Source organism: Harpia harpyja, chromosome 2, assembly GCF_026419915.1.
Source record: "Harpia harpyja isolate bHarHar1 chromosome 2, bHarHar1 primary haplotype, whole genome shotgun sequence".
Classification (NCBI taxonomy): domain Eukaryota; kingdom Metazoa; phylum Chordata; class Aves; order Accipitriformes; family Accipitridae; genus Harpia; species Harpia harpyja.
Window position 1 is genome coordinate 53,413,748 of NC_068941.1, and position 22,023 is coordinate 53,435,770.

General features: G+C 40.3%; 1 protein-coding gene across 2 annotated transcripts in view; it reads left to right on the forward strand.

Moving 5' to 3' along the window:
* STOX2 (storkhead box 2) overlaps window positions 1-22,023 on the forward strand; it is a 148,511-nt gene that overhangs the window by 117,219 nt on the left and 9,269 nt on the right. For both annotated transcript variants that reach the window (XM_052779744.1, XM_052779745.1), the window contains exons 2-3: window positions 11,249-11,401; window positions 18,678-20,943. In XM_052779744.1, the coding sequence (XP_052635704.1) occupies window positions 11,249-11,401; window positions 18,678-20,943 (2,419 nt within the window). The remainder of the gene's footprint in view (window positions 1-11,248; window positions 11,402-18,677; window positions 20,944-22,023) is intronic.

The following is a 22,023-nucleotide window of genomic DNA, read 5'->3' on the forward strand; positions in this document are numbered from 1 at the left end:
TGTGTGGTTTAAAATACCACATACTTTACAGTGAGCTGTAATTTAAAGAAGCCTCTTTCAGTAGTCGAATTCTAAAAAGGCAATTGTTTTACCTACTGGACTTTTGGGGGAGGGAGTTTTGTTGGTTACTTTGTTTTTTCTTGTTAAGACTTGATGGGTTGTATTAGCAAGTGTGGCACAGGGTTATGGCTCTGTTCTGCATTAGGTAACGTTTAAATTTTTTTTTTTTTTTCATTTTAGTTTTTGTGACTCTTTTTAGCATGTGATAAAGTGGAGATGCTTAAAAGATGGATAACGAAGAAGAATTGGATGGTCAAAGATCCTTAATCATATCCACAGAGTGAGCTGTTAAAGTATAATGGGCAAGATCATGGTCTTGGGAGTCAAATATTTGCTTCAAACTCATTAGCTGCAGGTGGCATAAAAAAAGATATCTGGAACTGGTTGTTCAGTTGTGGGGTGACAGTGAACCACCAATGTAGTACAGCTGTGAAAAAAGCAAGTTTTGTTCTTATGGTATATAGGGCAGGGTATTTCCACTAAAAGTATGGAAATTTCCATTTCCTTGCACCTGACACAGGTGAGAGGTTAGCTAGAACACTAGAATATGTTGCAGAATTCTGGTTGTTGCTTTTTAGAGAAAAGTTACCTAAGTAACAGTAAATGTAGAAGAGTCCTCTAGAAAGATTGAAAGGACAGGAAGGGCAGACCTACGAAAGAACACGTGAGAGTGTGCTTTTTTTGAAGCCAGTGGAATGAGATCTGAAGCAGGGGAGGTATGTTCTCTGCAAATACATTGGGGTGTAAGCAGTAGGAGGGGAAAAAAAGAAAGAATATTTAAGCTCCTAGACAACATTAGCACAAAACCAGATGGGCATTACTTGTTGGGATATTGCTGAATTTAATACCCTGATCATGTTCCCTCTTGTGTTTTCTTAAGTCATTTCTTAAAGAACCAGGAGATTTGTTCAGGTAAGCCAAGTGGAACTCACTAGTGTACTGCAAGTAAGTTGTTATTAGGGGAGCATTAATATGTCAAAATTTTTAGTGTGAAGATATTTCCTAAAAAAATATAAGTGTAAGTTTGTATCTTTCTGATGTTCCTTAGTCTGGTTTCTTCTGGGGCTACAGGATTCATGGGTTGTGTTCCCAGTCCAGTATTTGGGTGCTTCCTGCTTTCTGAAGTTGGTTCTTGTAGAAGTAATCAATGGTAGATGACCATAGTCTCTGCAGCTACAGACTACGAATGCTGAGTGCTGATGGCTGATTTTAGGCTCCGAAATCTGGGATCCACTGAAACTGGTACAGGCTAGTCTGAATTTTCTCATGCTCTTGATAACCTTCTTGGCGTCTTTTGGTGATATTCTTTTTTAACCTTTTTTGTTCTCTGCCCCCCATTTGAGCACATTCCTTTTCTCCTCTTGAGTTTCCCTCTGGTGATGGTGAAAGGGCTGTGGCAAAGGAAGGGAATCCCAGGCCCTGGCTCGGGAGGGCTCAAGGGATGTATGCAAGCTAATGTGGAGTTTGACAAAGGAGTCTGTGTTGAACTCCAACACAATGCTTGTGCAAAGGAAGAAAATGGGATCTTTACATTATCTGCTTTCTTAGTGTATGATAGAGATCAGTCTCAGGCTACAGTGTATTCTGTACTGGTCTATTTGGATGCATGTGCATGCATGGAGTTATACAGAGAGAAGTATATGGTGTATTCATGCCGTACGCTGTCAATAAGGCAGCTTTGGTTCATTACCAAGTTCTGTCATGTGCTGGGAAGGAGATGTAGGATGGAGGAACAGAGTAGCTGCCTTGATTGGGAGGTGCATGTAGTATTTTGGCTAGGCCTTCCTCTTGTGAGGTCACGCTGCAGTAACATCACTGATGATGGCAGCACTGGTTTATCCATCAACTTCTACTCTTCTAAACTTTCTCATTTACATTTTTCCCACTGCTGGTCTCTCCTTTCACTTTTGCTCTCTGCCATGCTTGAGGTATCAGGCACTTCTTGCTGTTCTTAATACTGATTAAAGGGCTGAGTAACGGTGCTGTGAGCTGACAAATTTGAATAAAGGCATGCCTAGGTACATGTGCACGTGAGATGTATGTGCACGCTAGGTACGTGTGCATGCTCAGCGCATTCTAGGTGTCTCTAGGGCTTCACACGTGCAAGAGGAATTGTCTCACTCAAAGAGCTTGCAGTTGTATTAGTCTGTTCAGAGTGGTCACACTGGTCCTGAGTATATAATTTGGGGTCAAGTGCTAGAGAAATTTGTTAGAGAGAAAGGGTATTCAGGTTGTGGTATTACTTTTATCTTTCTTCTGTCAGTATTTTAACTTTCGTGATAGTAGCATGACTACTGCTGCAAGAACTTGTGCATGCATGTGAAGACAGTACTGCACGCCCAAGCCCAGCTATTTACCTTTGCATGAGTGTTGCCTGGTGCAAAGGAAAAGCGGATTGGAGCTCTTGTTTTTTTTCTTTCAATAGGTGCCTGTTGTAATTCGCTTTTAAGCCCACAGAAATTTTTCTTCCTGGAATGAGTTTCGTTGCTGTGAAGTGGGTGTGGGCTTAGCAGACAAACAACCAGAGTTTCTGCAGGATGATCCTAGGGGACCCAAACGTTGCAGATGCCAAGTTGGATTCATTAGAGGCTTTGTGGCTGATCCTGCAGCCCCAGGGAAGGCAAAACTCCTGTAAAGTTGAAGGAAGATTTCCTGGAATGAGGCTTTCCAGGGAACACGGAAATTGATGACTTCATGTATAGCAAAAGCTGAGCTTTTAATGTTGAGATCTTGGCTACTGTGTAACTACAGGTGTAGCAAAGCACCCAGCTTACCTTACACTTGTAAATTAGCCTGTTTATAATATGGCTTTGCTGCATAACAATCACCATAGACCTGTAAACAAAAGTGGTGTTTGTTAGTTGTGTAACCCAGCTATTTACTTGTCCTCTTGAAAGACTTACATAGACCTATTTTAGGCTGGATTTGACTCTCTCACTGCCAGGGTAGTTGTAAGGCTGGGGCTTTGCAGCATAGGGAGGTGGTGACCTTTTTATTTCATTCAGTCCTAAATACCTGGTGTGTTCATTTAGGGGAGAACCTAAGAGAACTGCCTGTTCCAGCACAGCACAGGTGAGCCCTAAAGTGCTGTGTTTCAGGATTTTATGTATTATGTGCCTACTGTGCTTCAAACTATTTCAGAGTGCTTAGGACACAGGAACCTTTAAAGAAGTGCCTCGTGGCAGCACTCCTTTTTTTGTTTATCCTTCCATTTCTGCATATCGGTCTTCTCATTTTGATGACTAGATCACAGCTAGAAATAGTTCCTTTGCAGTAAAGGCAATTTTAAATGTTTCCTTCTCTTAAAAGAAAATCCCCCCCAAACTAAAAATGCTTCTCCAAAACAGCAGCATCTGTCTCTCATCACACACTATTCCTACCTCTTCTTCTGTGTTTTCCTGATGCGTTAGCTTAGCATATCCTCAGCAAGCAAAGGAAAACCTAGCACTGGGAGTGAGATCCTGACACAGTGACCTCGTTCTGAGCATTACCTTCTTTGTCAGTAGCAGCAGAAGCTGAAGCAGCTCCACTGGCTCTCGGCACTTGGAGCAGTTTGGCATTTTCTGTCTGGCGTGGTTTCAGGGCTCACTTTGTTGTGAGCCCAAACGGTGAATGGGGTGATGAAAAATGAGCTTGCAAGAACTTGTCCACTGCTTCTAATTTTTTGATAAACAGTTTGTAGCAGCACAACTTTGATCCAGTGTACAGCAGAGCTGTTTGTTATGTGCAGGTCTCCGGCATTCTTCAGGACTGACAAAGGAGAGTAAATCTTTCTTTTTAAGCAATAGAGTAAAAACTGGTAAGTGTCATGGTAAATAGTGAATAATTTAAGAAAATATTGCTCTGTGTAAGTGTCTGTGTGCACACGTGTGTCTGTGCATTTGAGTGTTTGTGTATTGGGGGGGTTGTGTGTTACAACAGGAAGATACTTTAGGGGTAAATTTTTTTGTCTTGACTAGAGGGTTAAAGCTTTAACTTGTTTTTGCTAATGCATGTAAATAGCGTTCTTGTCCACTTAATGAGGAGGCTGGCTTGTCATCCTGTACAATGCAGCTGGGCACCGTTCCAGAAGCAGAGGCACTTCGTTTCAAAGACAAAGAAGCCAGCGCAGACGTAGGGAGAAACCTGGAACGTTGCGCCGTGGATTTTTTTCAGAGCGATGACTCATTTCAGTTCACAAAGGATTCTGGGCAGGGTAGTGAGAAGTCAGGTTGGCTGATCCATTCCTATGACTTCACTTTGCAGAGAGCCAGGGAGAAGAGGAGTGACACTGCAGAATCCTGAGGCACTGCAGTGGAGAGGTGCTTTGCAAAGACTGTGAGTGCCTTCGGAATAGGGGGTGGTGTCAGAATGTGATTCCAGACATTCCGTGGAAATAGGGCAAAAAGAGAGAGATGTTTTCAAAACACTGTGTGGGAGTTATATTTGTAGTCCCTTTTAGATCATTACCTCCGCCTCCTCTGTCATTTCTTAACCATTTATTTCTTGTGCTTATGTGAGAATTGTGTGAAATAGCATTCCTTTAAGTGGACCTGCATAGATACTGCATTATTTTTTATTTTCTGGAAGTCCCGATTTCCAGCTTTAAGAGGTGGGTGTTCAGCATATTACTGCTTAAAAGCATGCTTTGTTTTTCTTCTTTCAGGTCCTGTGGCACTGACCTATGCTGCAGCCAGCCAGCTTCCACAGTGATAAAAAGCCCCAATATGCACATTGTTGTTACATCACAGCTACTCTGGACACTGTACTGGAGCATGGAACCAGACCATAGGGGTTCAGGTAAGTCCCCCTTTTTTAACATATTGTGTGCCAGGAATACAGACATGGACATTTATTAAAAGATGCATTTGAAAAATATTGTTTGAGGAAACACATTCTAAAGCACACAATATATTAAAAAACCACAGTCCCACCCTCCTCCTTCCCAGGATAAGCAACGCCACCAAAATCTCGTCGACTGAATCCTCTGGGAAAGTTCCATGCTCCAGCAGAAACTTTTTATGATCATAGTTGTAACATGGGCTGGGATATCACTTTGGATCAGGAGGCAGCTGGCCACAGGACATGAACAAAGAAAAGGAAATTTAAATCACAGGAAGTATGCAGGATGAATGCACGTAAGACAAGTCTGCTGACTGTGGACAATTTAGCACCTGTTTCTGAAAGTTAGTGCCACTTGGTGAACCTGGAGATCGTGATTTTTAACTCGGTCTGAACAATTTAAAAGATGGATTTACATGGTTAAAGTTAATAACTGGCAAGGAATTAGAACTTTGTTCAGAGGCAAGTGTTTGTCATATGGTTGGTTGTTATTAAGGTTGCTGTGTTTTCTTCTGGCTGGTTAGAATTGGAGTGGTCACATTGCCAGGTCACATTCTTGAAGCATTCATGATCTGTGTCTGCAAGGGAAGGTATGTTTTGGTGTGCATGCATTTCAGATGTGCAGAAGGAGTTTGCTGGTTAGCGAATGTGTGTTATAGCATTTGTTGAGCCTTTGTTTAAGCTGCTTTTAAACAGGAATAAATGGACAAATGTTTAATGTATTTTTTTTGTATTATTATTGGTCCTTTGATATGTGTAACTGTCTTGTAAACACAACCTGCAGCTTTGTTCATAAAATACTCCAGGAAATGTGGTTTAAGGCAGGATTTAGCTATGGCTGAGAACAGCGCAAGCAACACACCTTCTAATTGTCTTTATTTCAGATTTTGCTAGTAAAATGTGTTCTTTGCTGTGTTGGTGTGCTAGTGCAGATCCAAAGTATTTCAGAGTAATCTGGGTATTACCACAGATATCTACATATTCTTCCTGTTCCCTTCTGTTGTTTAATCAGATGGAAACATAGTCTGGCTTAAAATGGCAATTATGTATCATTGTTGTGAGTTCATGTAAGAAAGGTTTTGTTTGCTACATCTATGTAAGTATTCTATAATTAGAGTGATTCAGTCAGGTTGGGGTTTGGGGGAAAAAGGGGTAATGTGCAACCCAGGCCAGACATGTAACTTCTTAAGCCTCTGTCCCTTCTTTAAGTAAATCTGAAGATAGGCTTTTTCTAGAAGAGCCCTCTTTTTGCCCATTACCTGTAGTTTTGGTTTTGTTAGCTATCTTTTGTTTGAAAAGGACCTTTCTGTAGTTCTTCCCAGACTGAAATCATAGGTGAGTGTTGACCAGAATAGGCTGTTGGGAAGAAAATTTTTGTAGGGGATTTCTGTTGCAACCACCACTATAATCATGAGGTGCCATGAGGTTACTGTGCTCTAGTTTGATGTTTTCTGATTAATAATGTAGTTCTGTAAGGAGCAAAAGTAGTGAAGTCAGATTTCCCTTGACAAGTGTTTTTTGACTGGATTGTCTCCTGTCTAGTGGGAGGTGGCTATGCCTGAAGCTCTGTGCAGTTGCAGCATGCATAGCAAACACTCTTTTAGAATCTCTATTGTCTAGTGAGGCTTGACCTCTCTGGCATATGCACACACACAGACTGTGATTGTGCAAGCCTCATTTCCTGTGGAAACCAGGCTAAAAATCATGTTTAAAGTTTGTCTTGATCCATAGGAAACAAAAGGTTAAAAAGGTGTTGAGAGGCTGGATGGAGAAGAGAAACTGGGCTTTGGCTTCCTGCAGGATGCAGAGTGTAATCAGAGGGTCTCTTCCCCATTTCAGGGAAATGGTGTGTATAAATTCTAATATAGTGTGGCTTTGCACCGTAATTTCCTTAATTTTCCTTCACAATGGCTGTACTGAAGTGGTTCCATTTATAAGTCAAGAGGTGATTTTTCAAACAGTCTTCATGCAAACTTCATGAGACAGGGAGTTTGACTTCCAGGTCACTTCTTTCCAGCAGCAGAATCAGTAATAAAAATTCTGTCATCAGTATGTAGTTGGTAGTTTAATTGGGATACATGGTGCAGAATATAGTCTACCTCATTTTCTCGCAAGATGGTGGTACCCAGACTTCCAGAGAACAGAGACACTAGTTAAGCTGGCACAGGAAAGGTTCTGGCTGGGCTGGGTTCAGGATGTGTGAATTTTCATTGCCAGCTCTGTCACAGACCATCACTTTCTCATCTGTATGTTAAGGATAGTTACGGTTACCCATTTTTTTGGTATGTTTTGAAATCCACTGAAGAATGTGCTCTGTAAGAGCTAAGTGTTTATTTTATGTGCTACATAATATTTTGTTCTAAGTAACAGTAATTATTTTTTTCCCACAGGACAGCGCTACAAATCCTCAAGGCATAAATGAGGACAAATCCCATTCATTGTTTGTTATATGCTTAGACATTTTTGAAAATTAAGTGCCACTTAAGAAGTCTAGAAAACTTTTTTTTTCAATTCTGTAGAGAAAAATTTGGAAAGACACCGCAGAAGCAGAGCTAAAACTATATATATATATAGTATTTAAACAAAACATGCAGTCAGCTGGTGAAAACTGCTTTCTGAGCTCCAGTTTTCGTTTAATTGGGAACATAAACATATGAAAGTCAAGGATAGTAATTTGATTTCAAAAGAAAGCTGCTTGAGACAAGCATCAGTCAGAGCTAACAGGAGCCATATGCTAGATGTTTTATGTAAGTGATGTGGTCTTCAAAAAAAAATTGGGAAAAGCATATTTGACTTTTTTTAAGCAGATCTTTCTTAAATAAGTTGTAGTAAACATTCTGTTCAACAGGCTAAGCAGTATTTGTGCGGGTAAGTGATGTTAATATATTAAATCGTAGACACAAGATATTTTCTGTTGTTGTGCATCAAAGAAGTTTGTTCACTTAACTATAACCACAGAGTGCTTGTAATTTCCCAGAGCCACAGGATAATTAAGATAAAACTTGGCAAATTAGAGCCTCCCTGAGTGAGGGGGTTTGGGCTTTCTACTGCTAGGTCTGCTGAAAGTTTTACAGATGTGTGCTAGCCTTTTTAAACCAAGAGGCAGCAATTATCTCCAGCAGACAGTTATGGACAGCAAGCTATGGAGGTAATTCTGGCACAACAGAGGTGAAACAGAGAGTTCTCTTGTCATAATGAAGGTTGAAAAGCGCTCAGTGGAAAAGAATAAGGCTTAACTAGCAATAGTCCCTTACAAAACAGAAAGGAAGGCTCTCACATAAACCAGTATTTGCTGGCCATTTCTATTGCATTTAAAGCCATTTAAATTATTATTTTATGGACATTTATAGTTGTCTGTATATTAAATGGTTGTTAAGCTCCCAAATATTTGCAAGCAGGATGTATGTTACTCTGGCATACTAACTATACCATGCTTTGCTAGAGACTGTGTTAACATTAAGGAACTGATACTGAATGTTTTATATTGATGAGTTACGTGAAGTATAGTTAACATTTCGGTGGAAGCTCTTGGCTTGTTCCTGTTGATAAGAGCCCAACTGGCAGGGTTCAAATGTGCAGACTGAAAGTTTTCTGCACACTAACCTAGAAAAGCAATTCCATGCTGGAGGCCTGCTTTGAAAGGGAAGATTGTGCAAAGTGCAAGGTCACTAAAATTCAGGTAAACTTTATTATTTCTTAAGTTGTACTTAGCAGTTTTAAGGTAACAAGTCCTTACTGGGAGTGAGCCCAGACATGGATCTCTGCAGGCTCTTGGCAGTCAGGGAACACGGATGGGCTGCTCCCCCAGGGGGTGAGCAGAGTAACTGTTTTGAGTTCTTGTCCAAGCATCTCTCTGGGGGCAGCTGGTAGGCTGCAGAGCAAACCTACGTAAATTAGCAGCACTTGCTAGGCTTCATGTATAATGCTACTTGAGTCCCTTTGCCACTTCAGGAAGCTGATTATGGTATTAAGGCCCATTCATTACATCCTAAATGTCATTCTGGTTAGCTGTGAGTGGATCATTCCAGGTGCAAGGGAAAGGAAGAGGTCTTCCTCCTGCTCTCCCATCCTGGCGCCTGCACAGGTGGCAGCATGAGTGCGTGGCTGGGAGTAGGCACAGGGATACTCTTGCCATGGTGCTTTGGTTTAAGAAATTGCCAGGTCTTTGATGATCCAGATAAAACAATTCAGGAAGTTACTGCCCTTCACCTGGATGCCCTTAAAGCTACTCAGAGAGCCCATTTCAGTGCCCAGTGAACCCGATAAGGTTAAACCTCAACTGAGGACAATATATGCCAATCTGTTTGACATTGCACTGAACTGAACTTAGTAGTGCTCACAAGAATACCCAGGACACAGATAATCTCTGTGTGAAAGACAGTAATTTCTTAAATTGCTTAGCTAAATCTGCATAATTCTTACCATAATTCTGATGCTTTTTAGACCTGAAACTAATCATTAAAGAAACTGATCTTCTGCACAAAGGGCATGGTGACTGTTGATCAAAGTTGGTAAACTTATGTGTCTGGCTGATTACGAAGTCTATGAGCAAGTTTAAGCTGACAGCAAGTGTAATTATTAGTAAATAGTAATACAATAACTGTGATGTTCTTTATCCATTCTCAAATGTTGACGGGACAAATGGTGTTTGCTCCCAAGTCATATGAAAGCATATCTCACGTTTGCCTGTAAGCGGCATATGATCTTCTTGATTGCCATTGTCTGTAAAGCACATGGCAGGAACTTCTCAGGTGTATATGAATAAAAAATGTCCACAAAAGGTTATATTTTAAGGTCATTGTTCTGTGGTCACATAAGAATGAGGGGGATCTTGGGGTGCACTGTGTTGAAGCTGGAGGAATGCTGCTGTGTTGGGATTGCAGCATTGATCTGGTCAGGCCTGATTAAGCAGAAGCAATCAGGAGACAGTGTAGCACAAATGTGTATGTTAAATCATTGTTGTGTCTTGGGTAATGTGTATCACTTGTACAACAGATTGTACAGCTGGTCTATTGAAAAATATTGCTCATAAGTCTCACTGAAGCAGTTATGCAATTTGCTGCTCCCACCAATTGTTTTTTTTCCCCCAAAGTGCTGAGTATAATGCAAGATTAAATGCATTTTGATAATCAGTTTTAGAGACGGCTGTTCCGGTTTAGTAGACGTAATAGGAATATAGAATTAATAGGGCAAATAATAGATCCTCTAAATTGTGGAGGGAAGTGAATTTGAATTAATTTCCAGTAATTTGATTCCTGATTTGATCACAAGATACTGCTCCGTGATAGCAGAAATAGGGTGATTTTCCTGAGATTTCAAAGCCATTTAGGTAGACCTTAATCCCTAGCTATTGACTGACCTGTGGCCAAAAAAGGATTTGTAGTCAAGCACCCCTTGTTCTGGCTGTTACTCTTTGTTGTTCCTTTTCCACTGGCAAAGGAAGTCCTTTAGCCTGCTGCTTCCTTCTATTTGAGGTCATTGGGGAACTGTTAGCACTTCAAGAGGAGGTACAGAGCAGAATCTAAAAGCATTTCTGTATTTATATAAAGTATGTTAAAATGCACATGTATCTGTGTATTTGTGTAGTCATGCTAGTATTATCAAATTGTAATTTCTCTTATAACTTTAATTATGAAGATCTTTCCATGATTTCTTAAGTATGGGTTAATGAATTATTTTTAAGGCAACATGAGAAAAGTTACAACAAAGTTAATTTTCATGCCATCCTGGAACCATTAAAACCTCTCTTCTAAAAAATACGTAGTCGGTACAAAGACATTTGACCTGTAGATCCAGGAGAGATTTATTCAGGGTATCAATCTCAAGGTGTTTCATGCTTTTGTGCCTCTAAAGAGCGTTCTGCGCTTTATCAGCTGAGTGAAAATGTTATTCATTAACTTAGCAACACTTTTTTCTGATCTTTGTTACTATGAAGAAAAAGCATTCTATCAAGTGGAGGTGGTGGGTGATCCATATCACTAGCCTTTGAAAGGGGAGTGAAATCTCCCTTTTTATGTTCAGAGACATACATGCAACTATTTTGTTTGTGTCCTACCTAGTAGGATATTCAAGCACGAGGTTTTGCAATCATAAGTGCTAATTTGTTGGCATTTTTCTGAATCTGTCTATTGCACCCTTTGAAAAACTTAATGTCCACATAGTGTGTATATCCCATTTTCCAAAGTTCACCATGTCTAAGTTTTGAAATAAGCTGTTGCAGGGTTTTCCATTGTAAGATTTTTATCCCCAGCTCAGTACAAAGACTACAGAGCTGTGTGCATCTTCTCCAGTTGTATCTCTACATCCTTGTTCTATGAGCAGATTTTTAAACAAAACACTTCATTGCACATCTGTTGTCTTTTTACAGGTGATGTATCACCCATCAGCATGTCTCCCATCAGTCAGTCACAGTTTATTCCACTTGGGGAAATCCTTTGCCTGGCAATCTCAGCAATGAACTCTGCCCGAAAACAAGTCACACAAGAAGCACTAATGGAGCACCTAACAACCTGCTTCCCAGGTAACTGTACATTAATAAATCGTCAGATGGGCTCATGTCTGTAAAAGGGCAGTTAAAGAATCCCCAGTCCCTACCCAAAAGGTTGCTTATCTTTTTGGCTTCCTTAAAAGAGGGAGTTTCAGTGTTTGGTAGTCTGTTTTAATTCACTCTTCTGGATGGGAATATTGATTAATCCTGAGATGCTACCAAAAGTAAAAGGAGGCTTTAGGGTCCTAATCTTATAACCTTTTCTTTATTCTTAACCATACATAGAATTGAGTTGTCTTTGACAGGGCCATTCATGTGAGATGCATTTTGCAGGGTTAATTCCTGACTTTATGTAAATATTTAAAATTACTTGAGGTACTAAACAGCAAACTGTATTGGCTTGTTTTCTTCTGTTCAGACTGGTATCAGAATAAGTTTGTTCCTGATTTTTCTCACAAAATAACCTTCTTTATCATCATAGTCAAAAGAGTTTAGGACTTTAGTAGTTACAGAGAACAAAGCACGTGTCATAGCCAGAGCACACTTATTCCACCTTGTGGCTTTCAACCAGTTGTAAGCTAACTCGCAAGAGCTCTGTTGACATCATCCAATCAGTTCAAGTGGCATTGTCCAGTCTCCATAAAGATAACCTCATGGAGGTCTCTGTGTAGAGCATTCTCTCTTAAAGAACACGTTTCCCACATACTGCAAGTCTTCCTCCATCTAGGACAGGCTCTCAAAACTGGTGTGGCATGATGCAAGTGATAGAGTCTAATGACAATGATGTGCCTGCTCCATGGAGAGGTTATATTTAAACTGAAAAGACGATGTCAGCCTGGTTTCCAGGGGTTTTCAGTTTTCAGAGCCTTCTTGGACACAGTTCTGGCTTTTGCTTCTGTACTGCCCTTGCTTGAAAAATCTTTAAAATTTTTTTTTTTTTTTTTTTTTTTTTTAATACTTGACAGCTGTCTCCATAACTAAAAGGTTTGGAGAGCCATAGATACACTTGCTGTGTTCATAAATGCTGGTGTACTGTTCAGAAGATATTCTTGTCAGCATTTTATAATATTTATTAAATGGTAAAATTAAAATGTCTTGGATTAAAGATACTGTAACATCCAAAAAAGGAAACCTATATTAAGAATGTACTCTTGAATATGCTGCTTCCCTACTGGCAGTCTGTATCTGGAGTTGGTGAATCATGCAAAATGCATCTTGTAGAGACATCTAAAAGTGTGGTGTAAAAGCGTTGGACAGAGATTTACTGCTCAAGAGGGCACAACTTTTTCACTTGTGCTTTGTATGATCGTGGGCAAGATGTTTAACTGTTCTGTGCCTGAGTTTACAATTCTCTAAACTAGTTGAGAAACTTCTCTATTGTACCTCTGTTACAGCTGTAAAAGGCAGCTAATTAAAAATGCTTCAGTAGGAGAACTACTGAGGCATCTGTCTCATCTAGGCAGCCTAACCATAGCCATGTTTTGATGTCTTTCATTTTTTTGCTTACATTTCAGAGCAAGAGTTACTTAAATCCTTGAAGGTTATATGGCTTTTGCTGTAAATGGTACTAAGTTTTGAGATTTTAAAATATAATACTGGATTGAGATCTGTGTTTGGAAGGAACAATTCTGTCTGACATTTAATAATTGCACCTTGGAAAAAAATACTGCAAGTATCTTTTGTAAATATTGGCTTTCTGTCCCAATTTGTGGTTTTGTTTATCAGCGTTTTTTTTCAGTATGCTTGGCTGATTTTGAAAATAGTGGTAAAAGTTGTGAGGGATAGAATGCAAAGAAGACAAAGTTCACAATTGTAATTACAGTTTAATTCATTTTGATGATTTTTTGTTTTTTCCCAAGTTGTGTTTTCTATACAGGTATGTACTAGAAAAGTTCCATAGATTGCAAGTATTTTTCCAATGATTCTATCAATATTTTTATATAAACATTATTGCATGGTGGAAATGATAATTTATTGGTGACATCCCTTGGGTTTCCTGGGATTATGATTATCAGTTGACTTGGTGTGTTGTGCTATTCTTGCTAGACAGAACCATACATCAAAAATAATTCAACAGGCTGGATTATTTTGTAGACTCTGCTCAAAAGAAGCCTGAGGCAAGTTAGCACACAGTCTCTTGCTGCCTCTTTTTTTTCTGGTAGCCATGAACATGGGCATTTCTCAAGTCTGAGATTAAAAAAAGAAGAGCCTTGTCTTTCCTATCTCACTTCCCAAAATGTAAAGAAAATTATTTGGAAAACAAATAAACAAAACAATCCACTTTTTGTTGTCCATTTTTTTTTCCCTCTGTAGAGAAATGCCTTTCTCTCCCAGCCATGACATGTTTAACATAGCAAACGTATATGTTCTCTCAGTGTATGAGGATTATAAAAAAATTTTGTCCTTTCCAATAAACAGAACCTCTTCTTGTGCTAAGTGATATTTTTCACTTGTCTGCCCAAACTCTCTCATAAATCAGCCATGGCTTTTTGAGCCCTTGTATTCACTGTGACTACTTTAAAATACCTGATGTCCTCCCATATTATGATAGTTTATTTTTCCTAATGAGGTGCTGATGCTCTGAGAGAGAGGAGAGCATTACCACTGTAGATGTATCTATTATTGTCACATAACCTCTCTGTATCTCACCCTGTAGCAGCACTTGTCTGCCTGTGTTGTTTGTGTTTTAATGAACAGATGCTTCACTGCGTTTCATGGCATGTATAAATTTCCTAAGACCCCAGATGCTATTCTCAAACTGCCTAAGAATAATAAACCTCTTTCCTCAGTGCAGGATCTTACACTAGCAGTCTAGCCTTCTAGTTTGCTGAGCCATTGTGCAGGCATAAATCTGGGCCATGGCTCTATCTGAAATAAGGTATGCTAATTATTTATAACATCACATAGCAACCACTCCACATCCTTAACTAGTATTTCATGAGCCAATCAGAGTATTTCTTTTATCCCTTGTTAAGCCTTAGCATCAGCTCAGGAGAAAATCATTTTAGCAGATTTAACACCATTTAAATACTACTTCAGATGTATTTTTCATGAATTTATTTTATTGAAAAAGTTTGTAATGATAATGCACATCTTATTTGTGGCTTTTTTTATTTGTTAGGTTTTTAAAAAAGCAAGAGGGCTCCTGTTGCATGTGCTCCCATTATTCTAACTTAGAATTAAACAATGAGATGTTTGTACAGCCCTACTTTATAATTTATTGACCATGGTTTAAATCCTGTACATTAAATGTAAATCTTTGAAATCCAGTATAAGGAGCTAAGAATGTAACCTCTGTTCCTCTGGCAGCCAGACCCTATTATCTGTATGAACCTGGCTAAAGAAAACATCAAGCCTGAGTCTGTGCTGCCTTTAGTAAGGTTTTTTTTTCTTTTTTCTTTTTTTTTCCCTTCCAATTTTGTCCATGTACTTATTAAAATCATTTTAAGGTGTTCAAAATTTCAGTGTAGAAAATACGTGTGTATTGGACTAGGTTCCTTTTGAAGTGTGAACAGTTTTCTGAAAGCTGGCAAATTCCTGTGATATACACCTTCATAACTGTTCACTCTTTAAATATATGAAATGTATATGTAGCACTTAAAATAAGTGTCTTACATTAACAGAGTTCACTCTAGGTCAGTGTTCTTTGTGAGCAGCAAACAAGACATAATCTTCTGTCTGGAAGCTCAGTGGATGGCATAGTAGACTCTCCTGAGATGCAGAAAATGTACATGGCTGATGATTCAGTGTCCAGACAGTTTCTGCTTTTGAATTATTAAACCACTACATAATCTTAAATAACACCACTGCTGTCATGCAATATTTTATATGCTAGAGTCTCTAAACTACTGGGTTTTTTTCCTGTTGTTCCTATTTAATGGAGGAAGGGAGACCATAAGGAGACTGCAGAATGCAGTGGGGTAGGTTAGATATAGACATGATGTGGGCAGGTTGCTGTAAAGAGAAAAGTCTTGAGAAAGCCAGGAAATCTGTATTTAAAATAGCAACAATGGGAGCCAGAGTAGTGTCATTTCTCCTGTCCACCATGCAGGAAAGCCTAAGTTGAGTTTGGGTCTGTTTCTGCTTTTGTAAGTGCCTGAAAGAGATCTGAACAAAACCTGTAGCTACCATTAGCTGTCAATGCTGAGCTCCAAAGATCTGCATCTACCATCATCACTGCTGGCTTAGTGAACCACAGGGATGTACTGTATGCTGGGAGTGATAAAAGTGATAGTCTCCAACTCCAGAGAGAAGGCCGACACAATTAACTTTACAGCATCATTGACTGTCCAGGCATGCTATTTTTTTTTTTTTTCTTGGTGTTTATCTGCACAGTCTCTATTCACAGGACTTAGTCAATTAATGTAACTACTGTGCATCCAGTGTTTAGAGACTCATTTACCCAACACATTGTACTCATTATGGTTTACTGGGTGAAAAATACATATTATTATTTTTACCATGTATTTGCAGTGCATTTTTGCCTAAGTTAGTGTAAAACATCAGAATATCCATTTCAGTCTCATTCCCTAACTTTTCTGTAAACTCCCAGGAGAATGTTTTCCTCTCTTTTATTTTTGTTCTGATGTTTTTGAAACAGTATGTTAAAAAAAGTCTTTAAGTAAAATAAGAATGAAGAACCAAGTTCTCACAGACAAAGGTAGGTATGTGTTGAGGTATTTACGTGTAAGCTCCTGGAAAATGCAATGGATCGGTCAGGTTGTTTACGTAGAGGCAGGAAGGGAGATTGGCTGCTGCGCAGCACATGCATCTCAGTTGGACCGGGATTGGACCCTGCAGTGCATTTTCAGTACAGGATGGAGAAGCACATGAGCTTGAGTTTGGGGTCATCCACTTCTTGTGGTGATGCAAGACATAATGTAGAAGGGGTGGTGTTACATAGCGGCTCCACCACAGGAAAGAAAAGGTTAGATGATGACTGCTGGTTATGGGAATTGAAATCACTCTTCATGTTCCTGTGCTTTTCTGAAAGCTCATGCAGAGGGCAGCCTGCTCTCCAATTGCCACTGCCTCACGATCCAGAGGAAGCTCAGCATTTCATTTACTTCAGTCCAGAGAGATTCAGGACTCTGGGCTAGGGAGGGGTAGTCCTTTTTTCCCCTGGCTCTCTGGATTTCAGCTTTTCCCATCTGTTGCTATTTCTGGCATGTTTGCTCATCCAGCAATTCTGGGGGTCTTTGCTACTCTCTCTAGGATTATCACATAAATTGTGGACACCCACATGAAAAGGGGAGAAAATGCACGTTCCTGATTCTCCATTTCATTTGCATATTCTTTCCAATTTTCAGTCTCATTTATTCTCTCAAATTATATCCTTTCTGTACCTCTTTTACTTCCTGTGCCTGGATTGGCCCCAATCTTTCAGCTCTGTGGACTGTGCATGAAATATATTTACTGCCCCCATGTCCTTCTCCCTGGCACCTTCTCTGTTGTAACTGCTTTCACTCATGTGTCCATGTTATTCCTAACACTTTGCTGTTTCCATTGTAAGATTTTTAGTTACAGATATTACTGGATGTGAGCAGTATGGTCATGTCTCTAAATTCAAACAACATTCAAAACCAGACATAAGAATACTTACTATGTTGCCTGTAACCCAGTAGCAAGGAAGAGGGTGAGTTAAGGAATTAGTACAACTTCTCTATTTCTTGTCGCTAATCTTTTGACGGGGTGTTGGTCATAGGGCCAGAGCCCTTGCAATCATCCTCATGTTTGCTAACACAAGGAGATCAGTGAGCTTGCATGCTCCAGCCTTTGATGTGTGGGAGAAGAGTTGGTGACCAGACACTATGTGCTTACTGAAGATACTTTGTCTGGGGCAGGTACACCTGGTTGAGATTTTTACTTGAAGTATTTTTGTAAAAAGCATATACTTTGTTGAAATGTTTTTGCATGTATAATTCAGTGGAATTTCTGTTCTTGAAGATAGAGTTTGACTTGACAAAGCCCTGGCCAACCTGATCTAAGTTGGCCTGGCTATGAGTAGGGGTGTTGACCAGATGACTTCATGAGGTCCCTTCCAACCTAAGTTACTCTCTGATTCTACTTTTTTATTCCTAAATTAGTTTTGTTGAAAAAAAACCTAAGACCCAGAGTAAATAATATTAACTTTTTTTAGTCTAAAATAGACCATCCAAACTTTTGAAGAAGATTTCTCTAGTTCTATAAATGTAAACCAGGTTGGTACCCAGCATTAAGTTAAAATTAAAATGCGTTTTAGTTCAACAAAATGTATTGATTGAAGATAGAGCTTTCCACTGAAAATTTTGTCGTATTTTTATTTCTTACTCAGCCTGAACAGATTTTTTTTTTTAAACTAGCTTGTGAACTAAATCTCTTGTTTCCTGAGCTCTAGATGGAACTTATTCCTATGCACAGCATGCTAACTTGGTATTTTATCTAATAAACTATTGAAGACTTGGTTCTACACCACTGAACCCAGCAGGAGTACTGGTAGTGGGAAGGACCAGGCTCACAATGCCAGGTCTACCATGTGGCTAACGTTGCATTGATGCAGGGTTGTCATACTTGTCCCTCTCTCAGTATGTGATGTATGCCCTTGGGTAGCATCCCTCGCATCTCACATGAAAGGCAGGGAACTCTGAGAAGAAAATTTTTAGGAGCTAAATCTGTAACTTCCAGCAAAGTGGAAAAGTCTGTGTGGTTAAGATGAACTGTATCATTCAAGGCGTGTCTTTTTTGGAGCAGCTGATGTAGTTGAAACATGTTTCAATGGGAGAGCAAGTCAGTTCAGTCAAGTTCGTGATAAAGGGGCAGTTTGGGGGAATGCTTTTTCTTTGGTGTAGTATTCTTCTGTGGAAAAACAACTTAGACATACAAAATAACAAATAACCACTGTTTTATATGTGACTGGGCATTATAATAAATAGTTCTGGTGAATCAGGATATAAATAATAAGTTGGAAGAAGGATAAAAGTGAAATGTTTCCCCTGACACCCTTCGATTTGCAGTGATTCCATCTTGTAGGTTAAGGTCACCTGTGCAATGGAAGTGACTAGAAGTTCTCTCTTTTTTTTTTTTTTTTTCTTTTAACACTCCATTAGTGGCCTCCTTTCTATTTAATTAATAATTGATATGTCTGAAGTGTAGGAGATAAGTGGAAAAACAAACAGACAAGAGAATGCCTAACAAAGTGCTTTACTGGAGTTGTTTGTTCAGCATACTCCAGCTTGCACATTGGAAAAAACAGCTTTTTGCTGGGGAGGGGGGAGCCAGAGTCCTGCATGGTTTTATGCACTCCCTGATATGTGTTTACTGTCATTTCTAGGAGTTCCAACACCCAGTCCAGAAATCCTTCGACATACCTTGAATATGCTTGTACGGGAGAGGAAAATATACCCAACTCCAGATGGTTATTTCATTGTAACCCCGCAGACTTACTTTATAACACCATCTCTCATAAGAACTAACAGTAAATGGTACCATTTGGATGAGAGGATACCTGACAGATCTCAATGTACCTCTCCACAACAAGGAACTATAACTCCCTCCACCTCGGGATGCGTCAGGGACCGAACACTACCCAAAAACCACTGCGACTCCTGCCATTGTTGCAGAGAAGACATGCACAGCATGCATGCATCTACCCTACAGAGGAAATCAGCAAAAGACTGTAAAGACTCATACTGTCCTCCTTCATTATGTCAGGTCCCACCTACTGAGAAAAGTAAAAGTACTGTCAATTTTTCTTACAAAGCAGAGACACTCACAAAGCCTAAGGATGTAGAAAAGCAGTCTAAGAAATTTGGACTCAAACTGTTCCGGTTAAGTTTTAAGAAGGACAAGACAAAACAGTTGGCAAATTTCTCTGCCCAGTTTCCTCCAGAGGAGTGGCCGCTAAGGGACGAGGACACCCCTACCACTATACCTAGGGAGGTAGAAATGGAGATTATTAGGCGCATTAACCCAGACTTGACTGTGGAAAATGTCATGAGGCACACTGCACTAATGAAGAAACTTGAAGAAGAAAAAGCTCAGCGCAGCAAAGCAGGATCTTCAGCTCACCACAGCGGACGAAGTAAAAAGAGCAGGAATCACAGAAAGTCTCATGGGAAATCAAGGTCACACAGCAAGACTCGGGTATCCAAAGGAGATCCATCAGATGGCTCTCATTTGGATATACCTGCTGAAAGGGAGTATGAGTTCTATGATCCCTTGACTCGATCCCCACGGGAAGGCTGTTTTATAATAGAACACAAGGGAGATAATTTTATAATGCACAGCAATCCTAACATGATTGAATCTCACTTTCCCATGACACCAGAGTGGGACGTGTCTGGTGAGCTGGCCAAAAGAAGAACTGAAATGCCTTTCCCTGAGCCTTCCAGGGGAAGCTCCCATTCCAAGGTCCATCGGAGCCACAGCCATACACAGGATAGAAGATCGAGGAATGAGCGGTCCAGTAAGGCTAAAGAAAGGTCTAGATCTATGGATAACTCCAAGGGACCTCTGGGCTCAGCTACCTTAGGCACACCCGAAGATATAGGTGAAGGCTGTAGCCCAGATGACCAAACAACTAGCCAAACTTACATTGATGATAGTACCTTAAGGCCATCTCAGTCGCTCAGTCATCAAAGGGCTCTGATCTCATCTGCAAGCTACAAAGAGACTTGCATCCCTGAAATGGCTAGTGGCAGTGTAGAAACCCCCAGTTCTTGTAGCCTATTGGAACAAAGCAAGCCTACAGAGAATTTGCCATCACATAGTGAGCTCAACTCCTGCACAACAAAATCTGCAGTCGATGACTATTTTCAGTGCAACACATCCAGTGAGACTGTGCTTACTGCTCCATCACCACTGGGAAAGAATAAAGAGGATCATGATACCCTGACAGGGACAGATGGGCTCAAAAAAATGACTCCTGCAGAAAGACAGTCTCAACATATTGCTAGGGAGCCTGGGGTGCACAAAGAGGAGTCCCCAAAGGGCCCAAGCAGTGGTTCAGCAGTTGCTGGCCAAACTCCAGAGGTTATTGCAAATGGGCGGCTGGTTCAACACCATAGCGCTGAATCAAGCAGCCTTGATAAAAGGAAAGAAATATTTAGCAAGGATACGCTCTTTAAACCTCTGCACAACACTCTTTCTGTGAATAGTTATCATAAGTCTAGCGCACCCCTGCTAAAGCCCCATCAAAAGACCCCCTCTGACACATTGCCAGTCAGATGTGAGAAACTTGAACAAGCGATAGTAACCTCAGTCACACAAGTCATGCCCGTTTCACAGAGACAGCAAGAGACAACTGGGAACCAAGAGGCCTCCTTTGACTACTACAACGTATCTGATGACGATGACTCAGAGGAAGGAACCAACAAAAATGCTGAGGAAGAAAAGAACAGGGATGATGTTGGTACAATGCAGTGGCTCCTAGAGAGAGAAAAGGAGAGGGATCTGCAGCGAAAGTTTGAGAAAAATCTTACTCTTCTCACCCCAAAGGAAACAGAAAATAGCAACAACCAGAGAGCCACCCACTCAGCCCGCCTGGACAGCATGGACAGCAGCAGCATTACTGTGGACAGCGGGTTCAACTCTCCACGGTAGGACTGTCACATTCATTGCAGCTTTACAGACTAGAAAGTTCCATTTATAGTTATATGTGTGCGTGGTATTGGTGACATAATGTAGGGTCATATTAAACAATTTCACACGTTTTCAGACAGTGTTTTCTACAGCTCTGGAATCAGCCTATTCAGATGTGTGGGTTTCCCACCATACCATAAGCAACCAATGACCATTTGAGGCATTGACTCTGTATTAGTTTGTTTGCTCTTTGCTGAAAACCTCCCTGTATCTTTTTTTTTTTCTGTATTAAACTTGTGTTTGCATTTAGAATAGGAGGGATGAGCTCCTGCATACTCCCCCCCCTCCTTCCCTTTCCCTCTAAGATACCATCAACAAGACTAACCGGAAGACTAGACATGACTAGGTGGCATAATCTTTGGCTCAGACAAAAAAAACCAAAACATGATGATTGTTTTGGATTTGGGCTTTTTTGTTTGTTTCCTTCAAAAATTTTGGAAGTGTATCTATCACCATTCCAGACTGGTGAGACTGGAACAGCTGCTCCCCCCACAAGGCTGAAAGTGCTCAGGATATTTGAACATCAAAGGTGACCCAGCGCTGCATCAGCAGAGAGAGGTGCCTTGCCTAAGATACTTGGGAAGAGAGTCCAGACATTTGCGTGTGGTAGTGCTGGTTAGTCATTTCCATTCCAGGGATCTCAGACATCATGGAAGTCTCAGTGTGCTAGGAGTCTTACAGGCGTAGGGAAGAGAGAGTTACTGGTGTGTTCCCTGTCCCGGAGATTTCACAAGCTCATTTCCAGGCTAAGAATCCTTCACTTGAGCCTTCTTCCTCCTCTCTTTGACCTTTGAAAGTCCTAGGTCCGTGCTGGAATGGAGCCTGACTGGTTTTGTTTGCCCTGGATAGCAACCCATCAGAGTTCAGAACAGTGACTCCAAGAACACAGAAATAATTTACAGTAGTAGTTCTTTTATAGTGTCTTACTTAAGCCTAAATTATTTATTGCCTGTGGTTAAAAATAAAACCTCCGAGACTGGATTTGTATTAGGTGAAAGAAAATGTTTTGGGGTTGGGTTTTTTTGGTTTTTGGGGGG